Source organism: Syngnathus acus, chromosome 13, assembly GCF_901709675.1.
Source record: "Syngnathus acus chromosome 13, fSynAcu1.2, whole genome shotgun sequence".
In the NCBI taxonomy this organism is placed as follows: Eukaryota; Metazoa; Chordata; class Actinopteri; order Syngnathiformes; family Syngnathidae; genus Syngnathus; species Syngnathus acus.
Window position 1 is genome coordinate 12682254 of NC_051098.1, and position 21821 is coordinate 12704074.

The 21821-nt window shown below is 44.6% G+C and overlaps 1 protein-coding gene across 1 annotated transcript; it reads left to right on the forward strand.

Annotated features, from left to right (window-relative positions):
• The first annotated feature begins 2757 nt into the window (after positions 1-2757).
• LOC119132770 (protein FAM181B) lies at positions 2758-5221 on the forward strand. Its single transcript, XM_037268251.1, has one exon. The coding sequence runs from the start codon at positions 3320-3322 to the stop codon at positions 4199-4201; it is 882 nt and encodes a 293-aa protein (XP_037124146.1). The 5' UTR covers positions 2758-3319; the 3' UTR covers positions 4202-5221.
• The last annotated feature ends 16600 nt before the right edge of the window (positions 5222-21821 follow it).

The window sequence follows — 21821 nt, forward strand, 5'->3', positions numbered from 1 at the left end:
AAAAAGTAACACGAGGTTAATTCATAAATGTGAGTTCATTATCATGTTTTAATACTAAGCATTATTATATTTTCGAGAGGTTCTAAAAATTAAAGCCGTCTTGTGAAATTTTCATGTTCATGGGTTTGATAAATAATATACTGTCAAAATAGCACTATGGGAAAATGGTAGTAAGGTTTTTAAACGGTCAAAAAGTTCAATTAAAGAAATGGTCTCTTATTTAAACCATGCAAACAAAAAGTTGACAGTTCTGACTTGGATTCTGTAGTGTCTAACCTTCAATATCTGCCGGACTGTACCACTTACCAAAATGATGTAAAAGTTGATGACACTCTATGCCCGTTAGATGTGTTTTTTCATCTTTTCCTCCCACTTCACCCATTTACAGTGTGTAAATGATTCTTGTTTACTTTCAACCAAGACAGGTGAGCTAGTCTGTCAGCGTTTAGCTTTTGCATTCATTGGCTTTACAGCAGGGGTCTCAAAAGTCCAGTCTTGGGGGGGTGGCATTCCTGCATGTTTTCCAAATGTCCCTCTTGCAACACACCATCCTTGAGGACTGCCGTTTGAGACCCCTGCTTCAAAGTGAAGAAGCTGACACCATGCACATGGGCAACAACTCAAGCGCTGGTATGTTGCCTTTAAAAAAAAAAAAACGAAGAATAAAAGCTGGACTTGTCGCTGCTTTGTCGCGAGCTGTGCTGACTTTTCAGATGGCGAGATATACTGCCCGGCGCGGGGGAGGACCGTCGGGGTCCCGCGCCACCCAAGGGCCCTCCTTAAAAAGTTTTCTCAGGACTCTGAGGGGTCGTTTATTCCGTCACTGTCTGACAGTGGCCATCAATCAAAGGCATTATTTAGTATTCACCGGAGGCCAAACACGGGAGTGCGTCCCGGGGGGACCACACACACACACACACACATGCACACTATATAGGAAGAGATTAAAGCTTGGGGGTGTCACTATGAAGGAAGGGGGGGTTGCTGAATAAGTGAATTCTTTTGGGTTTGAATTGTGTTAATGTTGAACAATATTGCCGCAATGTGGATGTGTGCCCTCAACAACTTTGTGTGTTGTTGTTTGGGGGGGCTACTCAAGTGGTTCACAATTTCTTGTAGCTTGGTAATTCTCAAAATAATTAGCAATAATTAATATAATTAGCTTGTCATTTAAAGAAAAAAGTATTTCTATTTATTTACATATTTTGTATGAAACCAATTACTGCTCTCTGGTTTCGCTTTAAAAATGGATGCTTTCACATGAAATAAAATTTGCAGCTTGCCAGCGCACACCTCGGATCAAAAGTTTCCAGTATATGGATAAATCATGATGCTTTTACGTCCCAAAAGTGCTTTAAAAAGCAGTTGCAACTCATTTTAACATCCCCAAAGGACATTTAGAAAGATTCCACCCTCCCTTAATAAAACCAATCCGCACCCTAACCTTGTGCCCTTTCGGCCTTGACACAACAATGGCATCTTGTTTCCGGGATGTGTGTCATGCTCTGCTGATGTCAATGCCCCCCCCCCCCGTGACCGCGATGACGCCATTTTGTCATAATCCTGTCAGAGATTTAAATTAGCCATGCGTGACACTTTTCAGTCACCGCAATGTCAGGATTGCCCTGATAAACAATTCTTATGATCGCTAGCAAACCATATTGTGCAAGTAAGGCTATTATGTAATCTATATTTAATACGGAGCAGTCATTCAAAAGTCAGTCAAAATTAGATTAGTGCCATCACTTTCACCGTCGTCCTTTTTTTCCACTCTCTCGCAATTAGCATGAGAAAGACTGTTTAACAGCCTCACTCCAAGTCTAAAACGCCTCACCTCAAGATGCACTGTTTCCAAGAGGAGCCCGATGAATTATTCAACGAGCGACTGGCACAAAATAGTTAAAGCAGACTCAGGAAAAAAACAACAACAAAAACCTTTGCCACTGGCAAGCAACATGGCGGCGGCCCCTTTCAATGGCTGGCAAGGCAACTTCCTGTAAAGATGCCCCCGCCGAGCCTTCATACGCGGCATTTCTGTCAAAGTCGGCCTCGACACTCTTCTGGCCTGCGTTCCTCTTTTTTTTTTAGTGTTTTTTTTTTTTTATTTAACAGCCCCGGCAGCTTTTCCAGTTAAATGGACTGTTCCATTATTGGAGGAGCATTTTAGCGAGGGGCTGTGAGGTGCAATTTAATGAATCTCTGGCACAAAGCTCCCATTCACTGGCCCAGACGAAGAATGGGGGCTATTTAGACCCTGTAGGGCTTTATGTCAAAGGCGGCCCCATAATAGTTGTCAGGCCGGGGCACAAATTCCCACTGGCCTGGGAATACACCAGAAATCAACTTTATGTCACCGGCAGATTAAGACACAAGCGGCCACTTGGTCCCAAAATCGTCGCATATGTTCGGGCGATCGGCTTTTCCCATGACGAGATGTTACTGTATTGGACAGAGCGAGCGGCACTCAAGTTCAGCTTGCTCGACTCAACAAAAAGATTGTCTGGCTATGAAAAGGATGGACTTTATTTATGCGCAGTCCCGTAGTTGTCCTTTGGGACAAAGAGTGGTCTCGTGTCTTTGTTTGAGGTCCAAACGGTAAAAAGGGAACTTGACCAGATAATGAGTATCAGTAGCATATACTCGATTATATTAATGAGTACAAATTGAGTGTTTTCGTTCGAACAAAGAGAAGTCTCATGTTGTGGTTTTTCATTCAAAGACAATAAATGCAAGTAGGCCTAAAAATGATGAGGCTGTGTTCATACTTGGTTTCTTCAGAAGTCTTGTATCCCCAGATTGGGATAAAGAGCCATGTGGAAATAGATTTCCTCTGAATTCCTTTCAGCATGACATTCTGGTTTGTCGTCAAAACGGCGAATGAAAAAGTAGGCCATCTTAAATAATTATGCATATTTTTAAATTTTCTTGGGAATTCTAATTGGCCCCAGAGCGAGGGAGCGTGGTCAAGTTCTTTGTCTTTTTCCACATAGTCTCCTTTTACTTTTACTGGGCATGAGCGCACACAAACTCAAACGACAGAGGAGTGTTCCTCAGCGAAGTTATTGTTCTTTGCCCAGCATGGAATCTCAAACAAAATCCCTCTGGGGATGCAGGTGGCCCCGGGACAAGCAAAGAGTTAAGTCCTGCGCTCTTTGAAGAGGGAAACACCCCCTCTCTCTTGACATCACGGGGTCCGGCCCCCTGAAAGATCCCCTCCCTCCGCACTTCGTCTCCTCACTTGTGCTCCGGAATGTCGAGCAGCATCGGGATAGTGGCGAATATGATCTGAGGAACTTGTCTGGATTGCGGCGGGTGAGGAATGGCCGCCATCATGAACCCGCAGTTCCTGAATTTCTGCTTCCCTGGCTCGGGAATGGACGGGGGTCTCCTTGGTGAGCCGGAGAAGGAAGAGGACTACAAGGAGACCACTAAAGAGCTGCTGAGCTTCATGGACTCAGCCTCCAGTAACATCAAGCTGGCCTTGGACAAGCCGGTCAAGTCCAAGAGGAAAGTCAACCACCGCAAGTATCTGCAGAAGCAGATCAAGAGGTGCACCGGGATCATCAACGTCACCGATGCGGGAGGGAAGGGCCCAGCGTCCTCGCCCCCGGCGGGCAAGACTGTCCCCAAGCGCGACGGCGTCCAGGTCAGCCTGCAGAACCGCAGTTTGGCTGCCCTCTTCAGCCCCACCACGGAAATCCGTAGTGAGAAAGCCAGGAAGCCGCCCCTGCGCCACCGCAACCTGCCGCCTTCCTTCTTCACCGAGCCGGCCAACTGCTCCAAGATCAACCCCGTGGCAGGAGTCTCGCTACGGGACCTGGAGCGAGCCAACCCAGAGGCGGTGGACTTTTTTGAACTTCTGGGACCCGATTACATCAGCTCGGCGGCCGAACAGGAACTCTACCAAAGCGTGCCTGGCCCAGACGGCGGCGCCGCTACCTCCTACGACGGCCACCACTTCATCGGGGGTCTCCTTTACCCTGAATCGTGGACTAGCTGCTCGCCGCCGCTTGCCAGGAAGCTCCCAACGCCTGTCCAGCCCCCACTCTACTGCCACCCGGAGGCCGCCGCCCCATTGGGCATCGAGGATAACGCGCTGTGCTCGTTAGCCTTCTCCAACTTTTTCACAGACTGCTCTGTACCTCAGGTCAACTACGATTTAGGCGATGACTACAACAGGACTCAATATTCATCTCTTTAAGAAAATACGGTATTATGGTAGAGGTGCGGTCCTTGTTTTTTTGGCAGAATTTCGTTATGGCGGTGAATTAGTCGAACTAACCTACACTGATGCAGAATATAATTAGTCAGCATTTGAATGAGAAGACTTTAGATCCTAAATATAAAACAATAAAAATAAAAATGGTAAGCACAGGCTTATTCTATCCTTGAACATGCATGTGGAGGAGCCACTGTAACGGCAGAACTCAGGAATGATCGAAGGTGTCTGAAGGTATTAAAAAAGTAGTGCACAGGGGCCTCGGTTTTCGATGGAGTCACCTTCCTAGGGTGGTGAGGTAACTGTGCCACAGTCGGTCACTAACCCAGTAGTAAAGTTGCATTTACAGTCAGTCACCGTAAAATATAGCAAACGCTCCACTAGCTTAAGAGTTGTCATGGCGGCTCATAAACCAGGGCCAGCTAGGATGGTGCTTGTCATGAACTTGGATTAGCTTTAGCTTTAGCATAACTGCTAGCATTACAGTTAGGTGTACAAACTTTGCCGACACGATCAGATAATGTTTCTATCAAGACACAAAGTTACAATATCTTTCAAGATACTATATTTAGTTAGCGGTTAGCAAGTACAGTCATGAGCTTAATTTTGTTTAGTTTTGGAGCTTCGATGGCTAATGAAGGCATCCAATTTTTTGTTCCCTGTTGTCAAGACTTCCCAAAAAGTGCCAACTAAAGTATTCTCGACTGTGACTTTAATTGGTCGCATGTTTGACAGTAGTCTGGAAATATTTGCTTGTTGCCCCTTGACAGTTTTAACACTCCGAATTCAATGGAAGATATTTCATAATTGGGATGCAGAAGTCAGATGCAATCAAATACCATAAATGTGTCTGCCAATTTGACGAAGCACTGATGCGGAACACTTTTAACTTTGCTTCAAGTTGTGATGATCAAAGTTAAAAAAAAAACAGGAAGAATTGTGTTAAATTCATTTTTAATCAATTTTAAATGCTGTACCAAGATGAAATAAAGCTGGTCTTTATTGCTGTGTCAACTGACTGATTATTTTTTTCTTCCTCCCACTCAGCTGACATAAGTGACAATCCACTGCGGGCAAAAGTCATAAAGCCACATTTGCGCTGCTTGGAATGTTTGGTTTCTTATTTTATATGATCAATGTTCTGTGACTATACAATTACTATAAAATTTTGCTGGCACACATTTAAACCAACGCTGAATTAATTCAATTGTTATATGACATTTATACTTTATGCAAAAAATACATTACGGGCTGCTTTTGTGGATTAATCTTCCGCAGCCAGCTGTAAATGACCCCAAACAACCAATTAGGAAGATAGTCTTGTAATGATGTTAATTAGGATGTAAAAGGACAAAGGAAGGGACTGCTACCTCCCTGCAACAGTTAGTATGCAGTTAAATTGAGGTTTTGTTAAACTAATGGGTGTCATAAGTACATTAAAAAAACACCACTGTTATTGGTCCATAATTTTATAATTGCTCAATGCGCTTGAAATGTACACTCAAATAAGAAACTGCCATTTGTAAACTTAAAAAAAAATGTACAATGAGATTGAAGCCAAAAACAGACCAAGTCCACCCATTTAAGGTATCATACAATGCAGATCTAATCAAAACCAATGTCTGGCGCCCACTGCCTTTTGCTTTGTGCAACTACAGCAAAAGGCTCAAATATGGTACAATAGATCTGTATTGCAATGTTTAACCTCTTTTTTGTCATTTCAAAACATATTAAGAATATTAATCATGATGGAAAGTAAAATGACAGAATAATGAGAAATAGAAAATATGCATCTGTCATCTATTCATGTCAATATTCATGTTGAATATTTGTATGACTGGTATTATTTAAAAATGATACAACCTTAGATGAACCCTTTAAAGATCCAAAAGAATTTGATCAACAAAAAAAAACATCATACATATCATATATGCTGCTAATAATCATACATATGCATTTGATATTTTTTAAGTGATAATGATGAGAATAAACAGATACAATTCAACTCAAGGGTATAGGAAAACTAAAAAAAAAAATCATAATTTGTCATATTTTCATGAAACTATCCTGGGCCCTTGGACAAAACTAAGATAAATTGGCCAGAAGATGGCAGTAAGATTCCATATGAAAATTGAGCCACGCCCCATGGCCTCGTGTCCCTTATTCATAATCACAGGAATGAATATATACTGTAAATATTCAGTATGTGTGTGTATGTATATTTTTCTGTTAGCTGAATTCAAGTTTGTCAGTTGACATTCAACAGATGGTGTCCTGTCATTTCAAGTTTGTTTGGTCGCAGGTTGTCACTTGCCCTTTAAACACCTTCAGCTCTCGCGCTTGCGCCTTCCCTGTACTCAACAGTTAGCCATCAATAATATTTCTTGAGCGGACCTCTCCAGATTTTGTCCGGCTGCTATCACAGCACAGAGAAAGTGGCTCGCGGCTTCACGCCATTTCTTTCGTATGCATTTCATGTCCGGCTGCCTTACATTTTGGTCCTCTGAGGTGTTGCGGAGACGCTCACCACTTTCGCCTGGCGTGATAATGCCGACGATTTGAGTCACGTCTGGATCCGTGACGCCAAAAAAGCCAGCCACAATTCAAAGGTGAAGTCTGTTAGCTGGGAGGGCTACTTTCTACTTCAAGGAAAATCTCAACAATTTCGGGCAAAAGCATTTTTTGCGACTATTTAATCCTTCAGTTGAAATGTATTTATTCAATATACTTCCTTGACACCAATTCCTACTCTCCTTTTTGCCAAGCCCTGGCTGGCCTATGCCCTCTTGTAGAATTGTTACAAACTGTGACGAGGCGGGGGTTTAGATTTTTCTTCTTAGTATTTGCTTAAAATGAGTGAGCTCTTTGAGCACTGAATGAACGCGTCTGTCTGTCTGTCTGTCTGTCCATCTTGAAAGCTGTTCAGTCAAGTCTGGGTCACGCATGGATGGGGTCAGGATACAAGGTGTGTTTCCAAAAGTTGCTCTCCACGTAGTTGGTCACGCTCCATGAGAGCAAAGAAGTTGAAATAAAAAAGAATTCTGGGCCCCTGGAGTCAAATAGAAGCTTTTGGCCGGATGTTAATTCATCCTTGGAACATTCTAGTTGCGCTAAATCATTCCTTTGAAAATGTCAGCGACCCACTCGGCATTAGCGTTTACTCTTAAACCGCCAAATCCTCGCTGAAAGAAAAAAAAAAGATGAATCTGAAGTTGGCAGCTGATGAATACCCCCCCCATTCAACTGCTAACATTTCCAGGAAGCTCACTGGAAGCTTCGCCGTTCAAATGTGTTTTTCATTTAGTGTTCTGTTATTGACGGCAATAACACGCTTCCTGGAACAAATTATCGTTGTAGACAAGACATCCAGTCCAGTTCCTCTTGCAAAAGTGTTGATGGTCTCGTGCGATGTGTGCAGATATTGCTAACCACGAAGACATTTATGCTGCCCTGTACAATGCAATAAAATATGAATGACTACAAATTTACAGCACTCTGGAAAAAAGGCTTTCTATATCTTTTTCTGGCATCTGGAATTCATTTAAAAAGGGAATTTGTAAAGCGCAGCAAGCAGTGAAATCCGATACTCCCAATGATGGGTAAGGAGAATACCTTTGTAGTACAACCGGAGCGTCCCTAGAGAAGCATAAACAAGCTGCAAGCTAAGAAGACACGAAAAAAAAAAAAAACATCCTGACTGGCCTCAGATTGGGCTCCTTCATATGGCAGGAATGTTTCCTCGCGGGAGCCAAGGAAAACCAGCCCGGCACAACCGATAAATCCGACTTATCAAAGGAAAGATCTAGGGGACGTCTATTTTGGTCGCCCCCGTCCCACAGCAAGGTTCGCCTTCTGTCGCTCGGCCCCAAAGTCGAAGTTTGATGGAATGTGTGACCGCGGAGATGAACGAACATGAACCACGTGCAGACCTGTCCTCAGACTTTGAATTTCTGTTCCTTAATCAAAACTAGATGAAAATATGTTCCCCAATGCACAATTTTGAAAATATGGAACCAGGTCTAAGTTGTGGCGCAAACTCTCTGGATAATTGTAAAAATCAAGTCAATGGATGCATACAATTTCTTCTTATGAGAAGAACGCTTCGGTGTCCTTCTTAAAGTCGACTTGACCTTTAATGTCCTTACTGGACATTTTTCCCCGCAAGCGGACGGGGCGTGACCCGGCTGTAATGTTTCAGCATTTGTATGCTGATTGTCCCATTTGCGTTTGGAGTCAATCGAAGGCATTAATGCGCCCTCATGTTGGGGATCAGACACTGTTGGTGTGAGATTTGATTTGATGAAGCTTTCCGCCAATTTGCGATGAAGCCTTATTGATGTGTCAATAGTGGCGCCTTTGTGCATATCAATACGTGCAAGTGTGTGTTCTCCAAAACAATAAATTCTTTGTAATATTTTGGATTCTTATTTTTTTTGGACAAATCTATTTTGAGGCAATATTATGAGCGTCAAGTCCAAGCGCCATAATGAACCCATTGCTGGGTATGCATGTTTAAAATGTAGGCACTCAAGCATTTAACAGTAATTGCGCTGTGATCTCATGTTTAATGCAGTTTGTTGGTTTGTTTGCTTGCTTGTGGTGGTGGTTGGTGGGGGGGGGGGAAATTGCGAGCTCAATGCATCATTGCACCCCACCCTCGTATGAATGTGATCGCTTCTGGTAGAACAGCTGTAAGCCATTTGTCTTTGTTTGGTCAATGAAGCGATTTGATGGCGGCCGTTGGGAGGATTTCACCTGTTACGTTGCACATCTGTCTCACGTGCTTTTCACCTTGCACCAAAAGCGATTTTCTCTTTTTTTTTTTTTCTTCCAACAAAGACTCCTGATTGCTAGCCAGAGTAAATGGTACTCAAAAAAACATTCACACGTTCACAGTGAGTGAAACTCTCACGAATATTATCACAGTCAGGAATACATTTGGGATTTGCTGATGGGTGTGGCACAAGTCAAAATATCAGGCACACTCGCACACCAATGAGAGTCAAAATAATTACAGAGGTTAAAAATATATCAGAAGTGACAAAAATAGTTGATGGAAAACAAATGTCTTCAAAGCTAAACGATTTAGATTTAATTGAAAAATACAAACAATAATTCATAAATAATATATAAAGATGAATGCAAAAATGATGACAAAAAGACAACATTTTAGAAAAATACAAAAATATTACAGTAAAAAAACAAATGGTAAAACAACACTACAACAAAAGGGGAAAAGTCATCACAGTAACACATAAAATAATTACAAAACCTTTCTAAAAAGACTCACATTCACAATTTGGAGCCTTCCATGAATCCAACATTCATTTTCTTAGAAAGCTAGTCCTTTATTTTTTCCCAGAAAGTCTCTTATGCATATTGACTGAAATGTACTGCGCACGTGTAACCACAGGGCAGGCTCTTTCAGTCGGCACAAATATCATGGGTGAGAGTCTGCTCCTCGCTGACCTTTTCGCAACACATTATGATAGCCTCCGTGCTGAGAAGGTCACCCATTCGGCCACGAGATGAGGAGGAGGAGGACGAGGAGGAGGAAGGGCACAATGGGGAGCTGCTCTTCTTCAGGTGTGAAATGAAGACACTCCAGCCACATCCTGAGATGGACGTGGTCACCAATAGCAGCTGAGTGATCTGCAAAGTCAAATTTTGCTTGATAAAACATGTTATTTAAATGTAATCAACTAACCAGGGTCCATTATGTCATGCCGCTTTGGTTTCACCCATTAGAACTTGAAGTCGGCCATATCCTGTTTTACTTTAAAAAGCCGCTTGACCAAAAAGGAATAAATAGTGGCGTTAACTTTATGGAGAACAATTAAGCAGCCAAAATGAGTGAAATGTCGACTTGTAGTATTGGATTTAATTACATGACTTCATTATTATATATTCCTACCTGAAGTTAGTTTTTTTTCCCCGTTAGCTTTGCGCATGTGACACTCATTTGTATTTGCAGGTAAAACTGATGGAGCACTAGCTGAAATTAAGCTAACCTGACAGCTCGCCGGCATGATGGAAATGCCGCAGTGTGATTTTGAGGAGGACCATCACTCATCAGTTCGCCAATACTCACTGAAGGTAAGCGTCTTAATTCTGAGACTCAATCTGTAAGCAAAATGGCCACCACTCATGTACATACATTTTGGCAATCTCTCACTACGTAGTCACCGTTTGTATTATTTTTTGTAATATAGTCATCTTCCTACATTATTGGCGTGTGTCATTTTTGTATAACTTTTTCACAAAACAAAAAATGGAACTAAATATTGATTGTATTCATTAATTACATTTGTGCTGTAAAATGGAATGATTTGTTTAATTACCAACATAGCTCATTTTAGTAGAGGTGGCCGCATCCTGAGACATTTAAGGCAAAAAACCCCCAATAAAACTAACTCCTTTTTATGGCCAAATTGACTTCGGCCATTATGCGTGTGGTAACTTTTTACACTGTTGTGCCAGCTGGACTCAAACTGAAGCCTGCTGGGTCATGTGATAGATGCAAAAAAAATGTCAGAATAAACCTTGAAGGAACAACCCCCATAAAGCACAGCTGCGCCATCACAAAAACGCCATGGCGACCAATTAAAACGAGGCCGCTGCGCATGTGACGTCGCCTGTGCGCCACTTGAACCTGAACTTTCATAACGTGACGTTCCCCCACGTCCCTATTCCTCGCCCGTATGCAAATAAAAGCAGCTCCGGCGCCTTAGCGATGCCTGGATGCAAAACGTGACATTTATGTGGCGGAGATTTAGCCAGATCGCGAGAGAGCGAGCTAAGTGGCCGACATGAATGAAAAGGAGGTTTAAATGTGCTGCCAGGGCCACGTCTCCTCAATGCCGTTTGTTTTATTTGGAGCTTTTTGAGGTTGCAATTAGATTTGGCGAAATGTCAAACCTGCTCCAGAAACTATTTGAGCAGCCCGATGCTTAAATAACACATGGGAATGTTCTTTCTCTCTCTTCTGGGGCTTATCGCTCGCTTGCAAATGTGATAATGAGATAGATTGGCATACTCGTAGTACGTGCGAACTTGACATTTAATGCTGGTGGGATAAGACAACGGCACTTTTGTGGCTTTTCACGTTGGCTGCATATCATCTTTTGATAATATTTAAATTAGCACCTATGAATTGAATTAGGGAAACTGCTGCATTACATACACAAATGTAGAGGCGGGGCTAATTCATACAATTTAAAACCTGTCGTTCGCAGGAGCCTAAACTGAATTTTTCTAACATGTCAAGTGTGACTTTTCCGAGATGTTAACATTCTCGGTTCGAGATGTATCGCTCCAGTTTACTTCCTTGACACCTTTATGTCATTAAAGAGCTAGCCAGCTGAAGCTAGCTAGCTTTAGAATCTGTGATTCTCCATTTTTGCTATTCAATGTGTTGTATTGAGGCACAAAGTGTAAATTTTCATTCGTAAAGTGCTTTTTTTTAGCCTTGTCCTGTTTATCACTGCTGCATATCTGGATTGCAGTTGAGTTTCCGTAAGTCCTGTGTTTGCCCACAGGTTGACGAGTTGTGGCGATGAGCCACAAACCAATAAATATCATTTCAGGCTCCCCGGATCCAGCCTGATCCTCATGTCTCTCAGTTCCTCGGTTTCCGCCGACAATCCCCTGGCGCCGTGATTGATAGAAATTACACAATTGTAGCATGCGGGCCGTTGCCGCCGCAAAGGGAAAGTGTGGGTCAGGGAGTTTTAGATTGCGCCATAAAGCGCCACTCTCGGAGAGTGGGGGATGAATATCAAATTGTGGATGGAGCCCTCCACGAAAAAAAACACCCCATTTCCATTCGTCACTGCTACAGTTATCCTTGGCATCTTGTCAGAACTCAAAAAAAGCACACACGATTCTGAAATTGAATTATTACATGTCCTCCGCATTTGATGATGATGGTTGAATTAATTTGACAAATCATCATGTAGGATACCTGCTTTCAATCGGAGCGCCTCTCGGAAAATTCCCGAGTAGAACCTCATCAAAATAAACCCCTGGGGTTCACCTGAGAAGCACTTAAAACCCAAATGGAATTCCTGTTCAATTTGCCACCTCGAGACACTTTAGTGCGTCCTGCTCACCCAACTTTATGTCAATCACTGAAGCTGTCGCACACATTTTCACCAGGATATTCGCAAATAATTGTTGAATTTTTAGGAACTTCGAAGCCCTCAAAGGGCGATTCACTCGTCAGAATAAGAATCATCATGAGGCAGACTTTGGCCACAAAGAATCCTGTCTTGCCGCTACTTACAATACAAGGGCACGTCTAATCACTGCCAGTCGTTTTAGTTTATTTTTCTTACTCTATAACAACACGGGAGGGAAACCGCTGTGCCACGTTTCTTCACACAAAAGTACGCTTTTTTTGGGCAAGGAGAGGGGAAAAAAAAAGCAGAGACGTCAAAGAGAAAAATCAATAGCTTGTGGATGAGCAAGGGGGAGCAAATTGACCTCAGCAACTCGGCTCAGTGTGTAGCCGAGCACCACGCCAGTGTATTTGTACTCCAAACTATGACTGACAAGTTCACCGCCAAGGTTAGCGCAAAGAAAAATCGTCGGACTGAGGAGGAACAGATGAAAACGGTCATGAGCTAAAGCTTCATCGCGGAGGAGGAACGTGTACATTGGAGCACAATCGGGTTCTGCAGCCTAACGTGGGCCACAGCAGACCGTGTTGGTGCGCTTGCTCCTTTGCTATTATTAGTCCACGCTCGGAGCTTCATCACAAGCAGCGTGACATTGAGATGATGTTGTTTTACCATCCTGTGTTCCTGTTCAGCGCTAAAATGTCAAGCTCTCTTTTTTTTTTTTTTTAAAGAGGAATATTTTCTCGAATACAAATAGCTCATAGAGATCGACAGCGCTTTGAAAAGAACATGGTGTTACTGCTTATAAAATAGAAACAAGTACTGTAAACCGACATTGGTGATTGTTGCTTGTTTCATAACGTTTAGTCATATCTGCCATTTTGGACTTGTTTTTCTTCCACCGATTGATTTTTCTTTTCTCAGGAAAGTCTCTTAGGTTTCATGAGCCGTCTGCTTGTCCCTCCCGCTTTGTGTTTATCACGGCCGTTGCAGAAGCGTCGGCGTAATGATGACCATTCATAATCTCATGGATCCGGTAAATGTTCCGCACGACGGCCCTCGGCGAGGAATTGGCTCGCCTGGTTTAAATCTGCGATCACGTGACGCTGTTTGTTTGAGAGCAGACTCAAGACCTCGACTAGCGATGGCCGACTTGTTTACATTACAAGGCCTTTATGCTACTTGTAAAAATGGCATTTTCTGGTCAGTATAAACAGCACCAACGCTGTAGGACAATTTTCAGAAATAGTCCGGTACACACGGTAGTCAAAGTACGCCACCTTTAGCAGCTTGTGTGTAAAAAGGGGGAAGGCGGGTAAATACCAGATCTCATGTTACGGCTCCGCCGAGGCCACATTGTTGTGCTTGCTCTTGAATAAATGATAGACTGGCGTGTCATCTTCATAATCGTCGAACGATGCGTCGGCTCTAATTATGACTCAATTATCTGAATTATCTATGCAGAAAATGTGACAATCTTCTCGGTCTTTGGCATTTCCGTCACGATCAGACGCTTAGTAATTGAACGGGGTTTTGGGGCCGCACACGGATCGTTGCTCCCGGCTGATTAAAAGCTGATAGCAGGGACTATAATCAAAGGCAAACCCACCCGGCTAATTAGCCGTCGTAAGCGTTACAAGCGCTAAACAACGACTGGAGGTGCTTTTCGCTGACATAATCAACTTATTTGCGTCGGAACGGAGCGGACCCCCGCCGGAGGAAGCTCGCGGCGTTCCCGCGACAACCTCATTGCGGCCGTCGTTCCCAAGGGCGAACGCGAAAAGAATGGGTCGTTCCGATGAACAAACGGCCCCGGCTTAATTCCAAGGCGTCTTTTATATCAATTAATAAACCTCGACAGCGGCATTACATCACGGCCCAAACTATGAAGGACACGCTTTGACTTAATTGAATGACAGCAATTCGTAGCGACGTAAACAAGGCCGTTCCCTTTTGCGGGGGCACCGAGGGACTCGGGACACAAAAACGCAGATAAACCTAAAAAAAAAAAATCGATCGTCTACGTTGAGGAAAGATTGCGGCCTGAATAGGTTCACCTTGAGAGCGCGTTTGTTACGTTCGTCCTGATACGCTTCCTGATGCTAATCGTCCGCACTTGAAGGCGGCGGGAAAAAGTGCTGATGAGAGGTCGGCAGGAAATGAAGCTTATCACCTAATGCCATCTTCTCGGCTCACCTGGCGACTCGGCGGAGGAAGCCCTCGCTAAATGTCACGGTCGGGCCGGTTACGCGTGCGTGCGAGGTAATTAGAGGACGCCGTCGTCCGTGCTCACTCGTCATTACCGTAGAAAAGCGAGTACATGCTAACAGATCGTTATACAAGTTTTACCCAAATTGTTCTTTAGCAACGTTTTGTTGGAATCGCAGACAATGATCGATAATCGCTTTGGGCAATGATGACTTGCTGAAGAAGCTCCCCCGGGTCTCGCCAAACTGCCCTCTTACAGGACGGACAATCGGGCGACGCCCCGGACCAGAGCTAAGTAGACGATGGCTTATCGGGAGTAATGGCGCAGGTGAAATGTAAGTAAACTGTGTACCCGAGAGGCAGATGTTCTGGAGCGGGTGCCAGTGTTGACGCGTGAGCGACTCATTAAGCCAAGCGGGCGGCGGCCTCGGTGCCCCTCCCGCCCCTCCCTGCGCCTCGGCTTTCCGACCGGCAACTGGGAAGCAGCCAGCTGGAAAGCTTCCTGCTTCATTACGGTTTCGAATAGCGAAACCAAAAAAAAAACCCCCACAAAAATGTTCTAAAATAATGACAGATACATTCATTCAACTGGGAATCAAAAATTCCCCAAATAAAATAAAAAAAACGATAATTTTGTTTGATATTTTTCATTTTTGTTGTCCGTCCAGTTTCCCGGAAGCGGCAGACGATGAAAACATAAAGCGACCATTATCGTAATGAGACTTATTGAGGCGTTAAGGTAGCAGGCAAGCTGCGTGCAGCTGCTCGCCGCATCTGGCCGCACGGGGCTACGCTATCCAGCGGGCAGACGGCGACGCATTGGTTTACACTCGCACAAACGGCTTGCCAGGGAACGTCGCCTTGGCCGACGCGCAACGAATTTCGACCGAGGCCGCAACTGAGCAAAATGAGCCAATCGAGTCAATTGGCTGCAATTGTATGTCGCTCCCTGGCGTCCTGCTTTTTTTATATTGAATTCTCTTCCCACAATGAAAATTTTCTTGGCCACGATCCACAGCTTAATCCTGTCATTACCTCCACCACGGGGATTATGTTGTCTGTGTGACTGTTAGCCGGATTATGCAAACTCTACCGAACCGATTGCACCAAAACTTTGGTATCAACTGAGATTTGTTTCTTTTTCACATTTTAGTAAACAGTGCAGCACAGTTGTCATTGTTAGCACGTCTGGCTCACAGTCAGATCTTGGGTCTGAAGACTCGGGAACTGAACAAGGACCACCCTCCTGGGTCCAACCTAGTCGTCATGGTAACCAAAGGCATACTTGGCATTTGAAACATGTTTAAGTGCTCGCTGAGGGCGAGAGTTGAATCTTGTCGTTTAAACTCTTGCGTGCCGAAGAGCACCTCGCTCTCACGTCGCCATCTGTTAGCATCATCGGGCAGATGATTTCCCGTAATCATCACATGACAGGCCGTCGTGCGGCACGGTCACATGACTGATGACATAGCGAAAGACGTAGCGCAGGTGCCGATCACACCGGCTGTGACACTTCTGATTTATGAATTTGACATCAAGCCTCTTCCCAATTGCTACAATATTGACTCATCAAGGCGCCCGGCGGGCCTTTTTAATCAGCAGGCGGGATTAAGAGGAGCAGCCCGGATAAAGCCGGCAAGGCCTCTTCCAAGACGGATGGGCCAGGCCGTAGTCTGGACGAAATGCCTCCATTGGGCCATTTGGCCCGACGGAGCCCATCAATCAGGGTGGCACCCGAGGTCCGGGCCGAGGCTGTGTAATGATGCAAGCAGCATGTGGCCGAGCCCTCCCCGGCTACTGAGGTGGAAGGCTGCGCCCTGTCCAGCAGTCCTTTCCCTTCCCCCGCCGCCATCATCCATCATAACGCCGGCTGGATTCGCCGCGTACAACAGACGCAGGTTCGCTCGAAGATCTGCTCCAATAGGCAATCTGTAAATGGCCTCATAAAAAAAGACATACCTTTTTAATGATCATACATTTAAACGCCTCATTAGGGAAAAACTGGAGTGAACACCAGAAAGTGACTGAATGGTAAATGGGCCACATTAATGGAACACCTTTTCTGCCTTCCAGCTAGCAAACCTCCTCGCAGAGATACTGTGATGTTTCTCAGGAGATATCCGCCATTTGTGCTTTCGATACAAAACCCATCCATGTATCGTCACTCTTTCACACAGCGACGCTAAATTAATAAATGAGCCAAATCACAATCTTTACCAGTGACTACAAATGAGATCCTTTTTGTTATTGCTGCTGTGTGTTGAGATTTCTCTCGGCGTCCTCCAGATCAGGGCAGCAGTGGAAATTCGCATTACGCCGCATGCTTACGTCGGCTCTCGAAAGCTTCCGCTCCTCCCTATAAAAGTTCATTAAAGGACATATTTTATTTGGCATCATGAGCTTTACAGCCCTCACGCAAACATATTATGGCGCTGACCCAGCGAGGTCTTGCGAGCCCCATAAAACAGGCCTCGTCAATACAAAATGTGAAGCTAATGTCCGGTATGGACTCGGCCAGCGGAAGGTCATTTGCTAGAAAGCGTGCGGCGCGCAAAACTATGCGTCTCAAGATGTCTACGCCAGACTTTCTGAGGTGCTGAAATACATCTGCGGTGGCCTTAATGGGCTCCTTGTCTGCTTCTGGAAGGCAAATCCCGGGCCGGGTTCTGCCATGTAATGGGACCGTATTAAGGCGAGCCTGTGCGGGTCTTTTGTTTCACGCTGTCGCCTTGCAGGCCACTCTTGGCCCACGAGTTCTATTCCGGGCGCAACGCCGCAATTATTTTGCTTTTGGCTTTATTGCGTCGTAAATAGCGTTCAGGGTCAGCGGGGTAAATGAGCGCCGACAAGTGCTTTCCGAAGCCGAGCAAGCTCTTGTCTGCAGGCGAGACCTTTTGCTGTTTGGATTTGCACCAATGCCGTAATGAAGGATGCGGAATCAACCGAGCGCTTTCCCGTTTTGCCTATGTAATCAATTTTGAGGAGAAAAAACAAAACTCAGCGTGCTTGAATGGCTGATAATTGCTTTTTGTTCCAGGCTGATTATTAATAGGTAATAGAGGCAGCACTCTTTTGATGGAATCCTCAAATTGGATTTAGGTGCCGGGATTTGAGCGGCTTTATTTATCATTTCACATTCCTGCGCACCCCCGTCTGGATTATTCTCATGCGTCATTAATAAATATGCTTTGTATTAATTTCATATCGAATGTTTCCATTTTCACGGTGAAAGGGCGGTGAAAATTCTCCCTTAAAGCCCCATAAAATCCTTACTTGAGTGGTGGCTGCTGTCTTTACCCCCATGTCACATCTTGTTAAGCTTCATCCTTATTTGGGCTTCTAATCAACGGAACCTCCTAATTAAACAATGCGTTATTAGGAGCCACTTTAATTACGCCAACAATGTAATTTGGTTTTAATTAAAAACACACTCGCAACCGCACCCCCGCCGCCGATGGGAGTTGGCCTCGCCAAAAGTGCGCTAAAGCAATCCCAGCCCGCTTATTAGAAAATCAACGTCACCGATTTAGGGGAAAAGTTCACCGTGACCTTGGAAACGAGCAAACGACGGCACGCTAATTAGATCACTGCCGCGTCTTCCGGCTTTTGCTTCTTTATAGTTTTTCCACCGGCCGCCAAAAAAGGGATCGCGACGGCAGAAAATGTCGGGTTAATAGCCGCATCTTCCAAAGGGTGCCGAGGGTGTGACGTCCTTTTCGCCGAGCAAGCCGCCCGGGCCCGAGTTGATTATGAAGACGTAATGAGGTTCCGGCGCATTACGTACACCTCTCGGTGTCATCAGGTCCCGTCAGGCGCAGAAAAGCTCATTTTGCTAATACCAACGACCCGTTTTTCATTGACAAGGTTGGGCCGACATAGCCGACTGCTCAGCGCCTAGGGGGCGCTGTTGCAGCGCTGTCGGACAGGTCTCGGCTCCTGTCAGACTTCACTTTATAAAAAGAACGAAAAAGTATCCAAAAATAACGGTAATCTATACAAAGCCAGCCTCCTTTGTACGGCATGGTACTGTCATTTTTAAAAATGAAGTATGAAGCATTGACACCCTGACAGGCCGCTATTACATCAGGTACACGTAGCGTAGCTTCATTTCACAACATGCTGGCAAGTAGCAATTATTCAAAAAGGGCTAATTGGGGAATGATTATAACAAACATCTTTCCTCGCCAGTAATTCGGGAAATCAAAGGCACGTTGATTATACCTTGCGCAGGCTAGTTTGCGAACCTCCTCCTCACACCAGCACTTTGTATTAAAGGAACACCATCAGGCAAATTGATCTGAAATAGCTGCGGTGGCTTTGCAGGTAAATACTTAATGTCCCTCGGTGGGCGTCGGGCCGCATTGTCGCTCTGGGAACGAGAGCTGAATTTCAAACGAGTAGGAGGCACTTTAGCAGGCGTCTTTTGTTTGTTTTTAAATTGAGGTGAGTGAGCCTCCACGTGGCAGGTGGCACGGGCCCACGGCATTGGCGCAGAACCGTCTGGCAGGCCGCGAGCTCCCCCCTGATGGAGCAGAGTGATGTTTTAATGAGTCCGCGTCGCTTTTGTGCTGTGAACGCTTTGGCAGGGGAACCAAAAGGCTGGGCAACAAGTAATTGCATGATAACGGCTGGCTTCGCCTGCGTTCGGCGGTGTGGGAAACCTACAAGATGGCAGGTTCGAGACCACACCTTTAATATGCTAAAGGGGAAAAAGCGGGTTCATCGTACCGGCAAAAAAAGTAGGCTGCTGCGTGGAGTGTCAGGGTAATGGCACCCCGAGGAGAGTCTCGTCACGCGCACCCACACACCGCACTTAGAGTTTGCAGACTTTACTCGGCGTCAATGAATCACCCAGCGCAACGTGTTTGCCAGGGTGGAGCACGATAAACATCAAGGTTAAAGCTGAAGGTTGCCTTACACGGCCAGAAGTTTACATCTTTTATTTTTATTCCATTGGTTCCGTCTCCAGGGCGCTAATGGAGAAGTCATTAATTACATCATAACAACGACGTCTCATATTTAGCAGCCTAGGTAATAACACGTGCTTACATTATGCGCAAAAGCGCATTACAAATTGCCATCCAACGAGAGAGGCCATCATAACCTTAATAGCCCCTTCCTGAAGCACCATTAAAAACACATCACGGAAATGAAAGTGCCATCCAGCGGAACCTCATTCACACACATTTCAGCCAGTTTGTGTTGCCCAATTGTGTACAGCTGGCCACATATGCTTTTGTCCCAGCTACTCGAAGAATACACATTAAAACTGCGGTTGCGGTCCACTTAAGTTCTCTTACGTCTTGTACTGTGCTCAGGTGGCAGCAAAGTGTTTTCTATTTCATGATGTCATAGTTTGAAACTACAGTTTTATACGGTGCTATTCTTAGGGGGAGGCTGGAGCAGATTAATGGCATTTGCATTCATTTCAATGGGAAATGACGATTTGAGTTGGAGGTGGTTTCAGTTATATAAAAAAAAAAAAAATTACATCTGTTTCTCAAGGTTACCATAAAGTAGCTTAGCATATAATTGCTGTATTCCGTCTTGACAACAAAACCCCGTAGTGGAACCTCTAGCATAGCATGACGTAGCGTAACAACACAACGTAGCATCGCGTAAAATTGTGTAATAAAATATTGGAGCATTGTGTTGTATACATTGTTTGACATACAACAGTATAGCAGAGAACAACATACTGTAATCCACCTATTCACAAAATGACCCCTTAAAAAATCTTCACATGAAATTAATAAGAGCTCTTTGAAATATTGCTTCTTTTTCCCACATTCATAACGAACGAGAAATTTGATACTAAATCACTGGACCATGAATCTGCGGCGCTTCTTTTATGGCCTCTGTGATTTATTGTGTGAGCAACATATGTGAATATTTCTAAGTGCACAACACGTGAAAGCAGATGTGGGAGGGTGTCATAAAAATACGAGAACACTCATCCACGCCGGGCTGCCGAAATGACACCCTCCCCTGTGTGAGCGCAGTCCTGCTCACTCGGACACTAGTGAGGCCAATTACTTAGAAGTGTATGTGTGTGTGTGTGGGGGGGGGGACTAATTATCTTTCTGTGAAGTCGCCACTAAATAGGTCTGGTATCAATGTTTGCCTCCAGGCTTCTACCGTCGCTGTGAGACTTTCTCCATGTCCAATTCATTTGCACTTCCTTGAGCTACATAAATCCCTGAAAGGGAAAATCATTTGAATTATTGACAAAGAACAATAATAATAATTAGGTCGATATACAGTAGCATAAAAAATAATGTTAGATTAGCATAGCGTTCAAAATCAAAATTTTTAACCCTGCTCGTATCTCAAGGTTGCGCTTGCAAGTCAAAGCAAGGAATCACCGTAGCACACAAATGACACAGTGATGAAATTCTTAATAATGATCGAATGACGATGACTCATTTTCCCATTGATCCACTTAAATTCTTTCTCCCAGAGAAACGTGTCACATGATCACTTGAAGTAAATGTCACGTGCAAGTCATCTTGCATATATCACACACATGCCAAGCCACATAAGTCTTTGTCATTTCGCGATAAGACCCAATAAGGTTTGGTCACGCCGCTCAATCAGGTTTCCGATTCCCGTGATAAAAGAAACGTCCTCCATCTCAAAGGCACCTCGCCACTCTAATATGTCCGCTTTGGCAGATCGCATGCGTGCTGGGGCCTGGCTTTATTCTGGGTGCCTTTTTTTTTATTATGTATCCCCGTTGCCGCGAGGCACACGCCAGCCACGCCGACTTGTCTGAGCGTGGCGATTGTCATGTCAAAAGTGACAAGGTGCTGATTTGCCCGCCTGGCACTGAGCGATTGGACATCCTGTTGACAAATGGGCAGCGGAACAAAACTGGCAGGATGCTGGCGGAGACAAAATTCCTTCAAGGCCCTGCCGGTGTTTTCCCCTCTGTTATCACAGCCGCTTGAAATTGCGGAATTTACCGATAAAAGAAGCTTTCATTCACAGTCGCGGCGCCGCAAAATCCATTCCACTATGTACGTGCCACCTACACCGCGCAGCTTTGTTTTATTTGTGTACAGCAGTCACGAGTTAAACCGCTTAAAAGAGACATGCCTTTATTTATTTATTTTGAACACATTTAAAGAGGCATTGGTGGCAAAAAGCATTTCAGGTAAGCACCAAGTCCTGCCATGAATAGCGATACTCGGGCAAACATGTTTGTAATTGCCTACGCACGCCACAAGATGGTGCCAAAGCAAAATTTTCAATTTCACGAAGCTACGGTCTGA

What these genes read in the sequence shown, in the direction of transcription:
- LOC119132770 (XM_037268251.1), top strand. Translation starts at nt 3,320, where the DNA reads ATGGCCGCCATCATGAACCCGCAGTTCCTGAATTTCTGCTTCCCTGGC.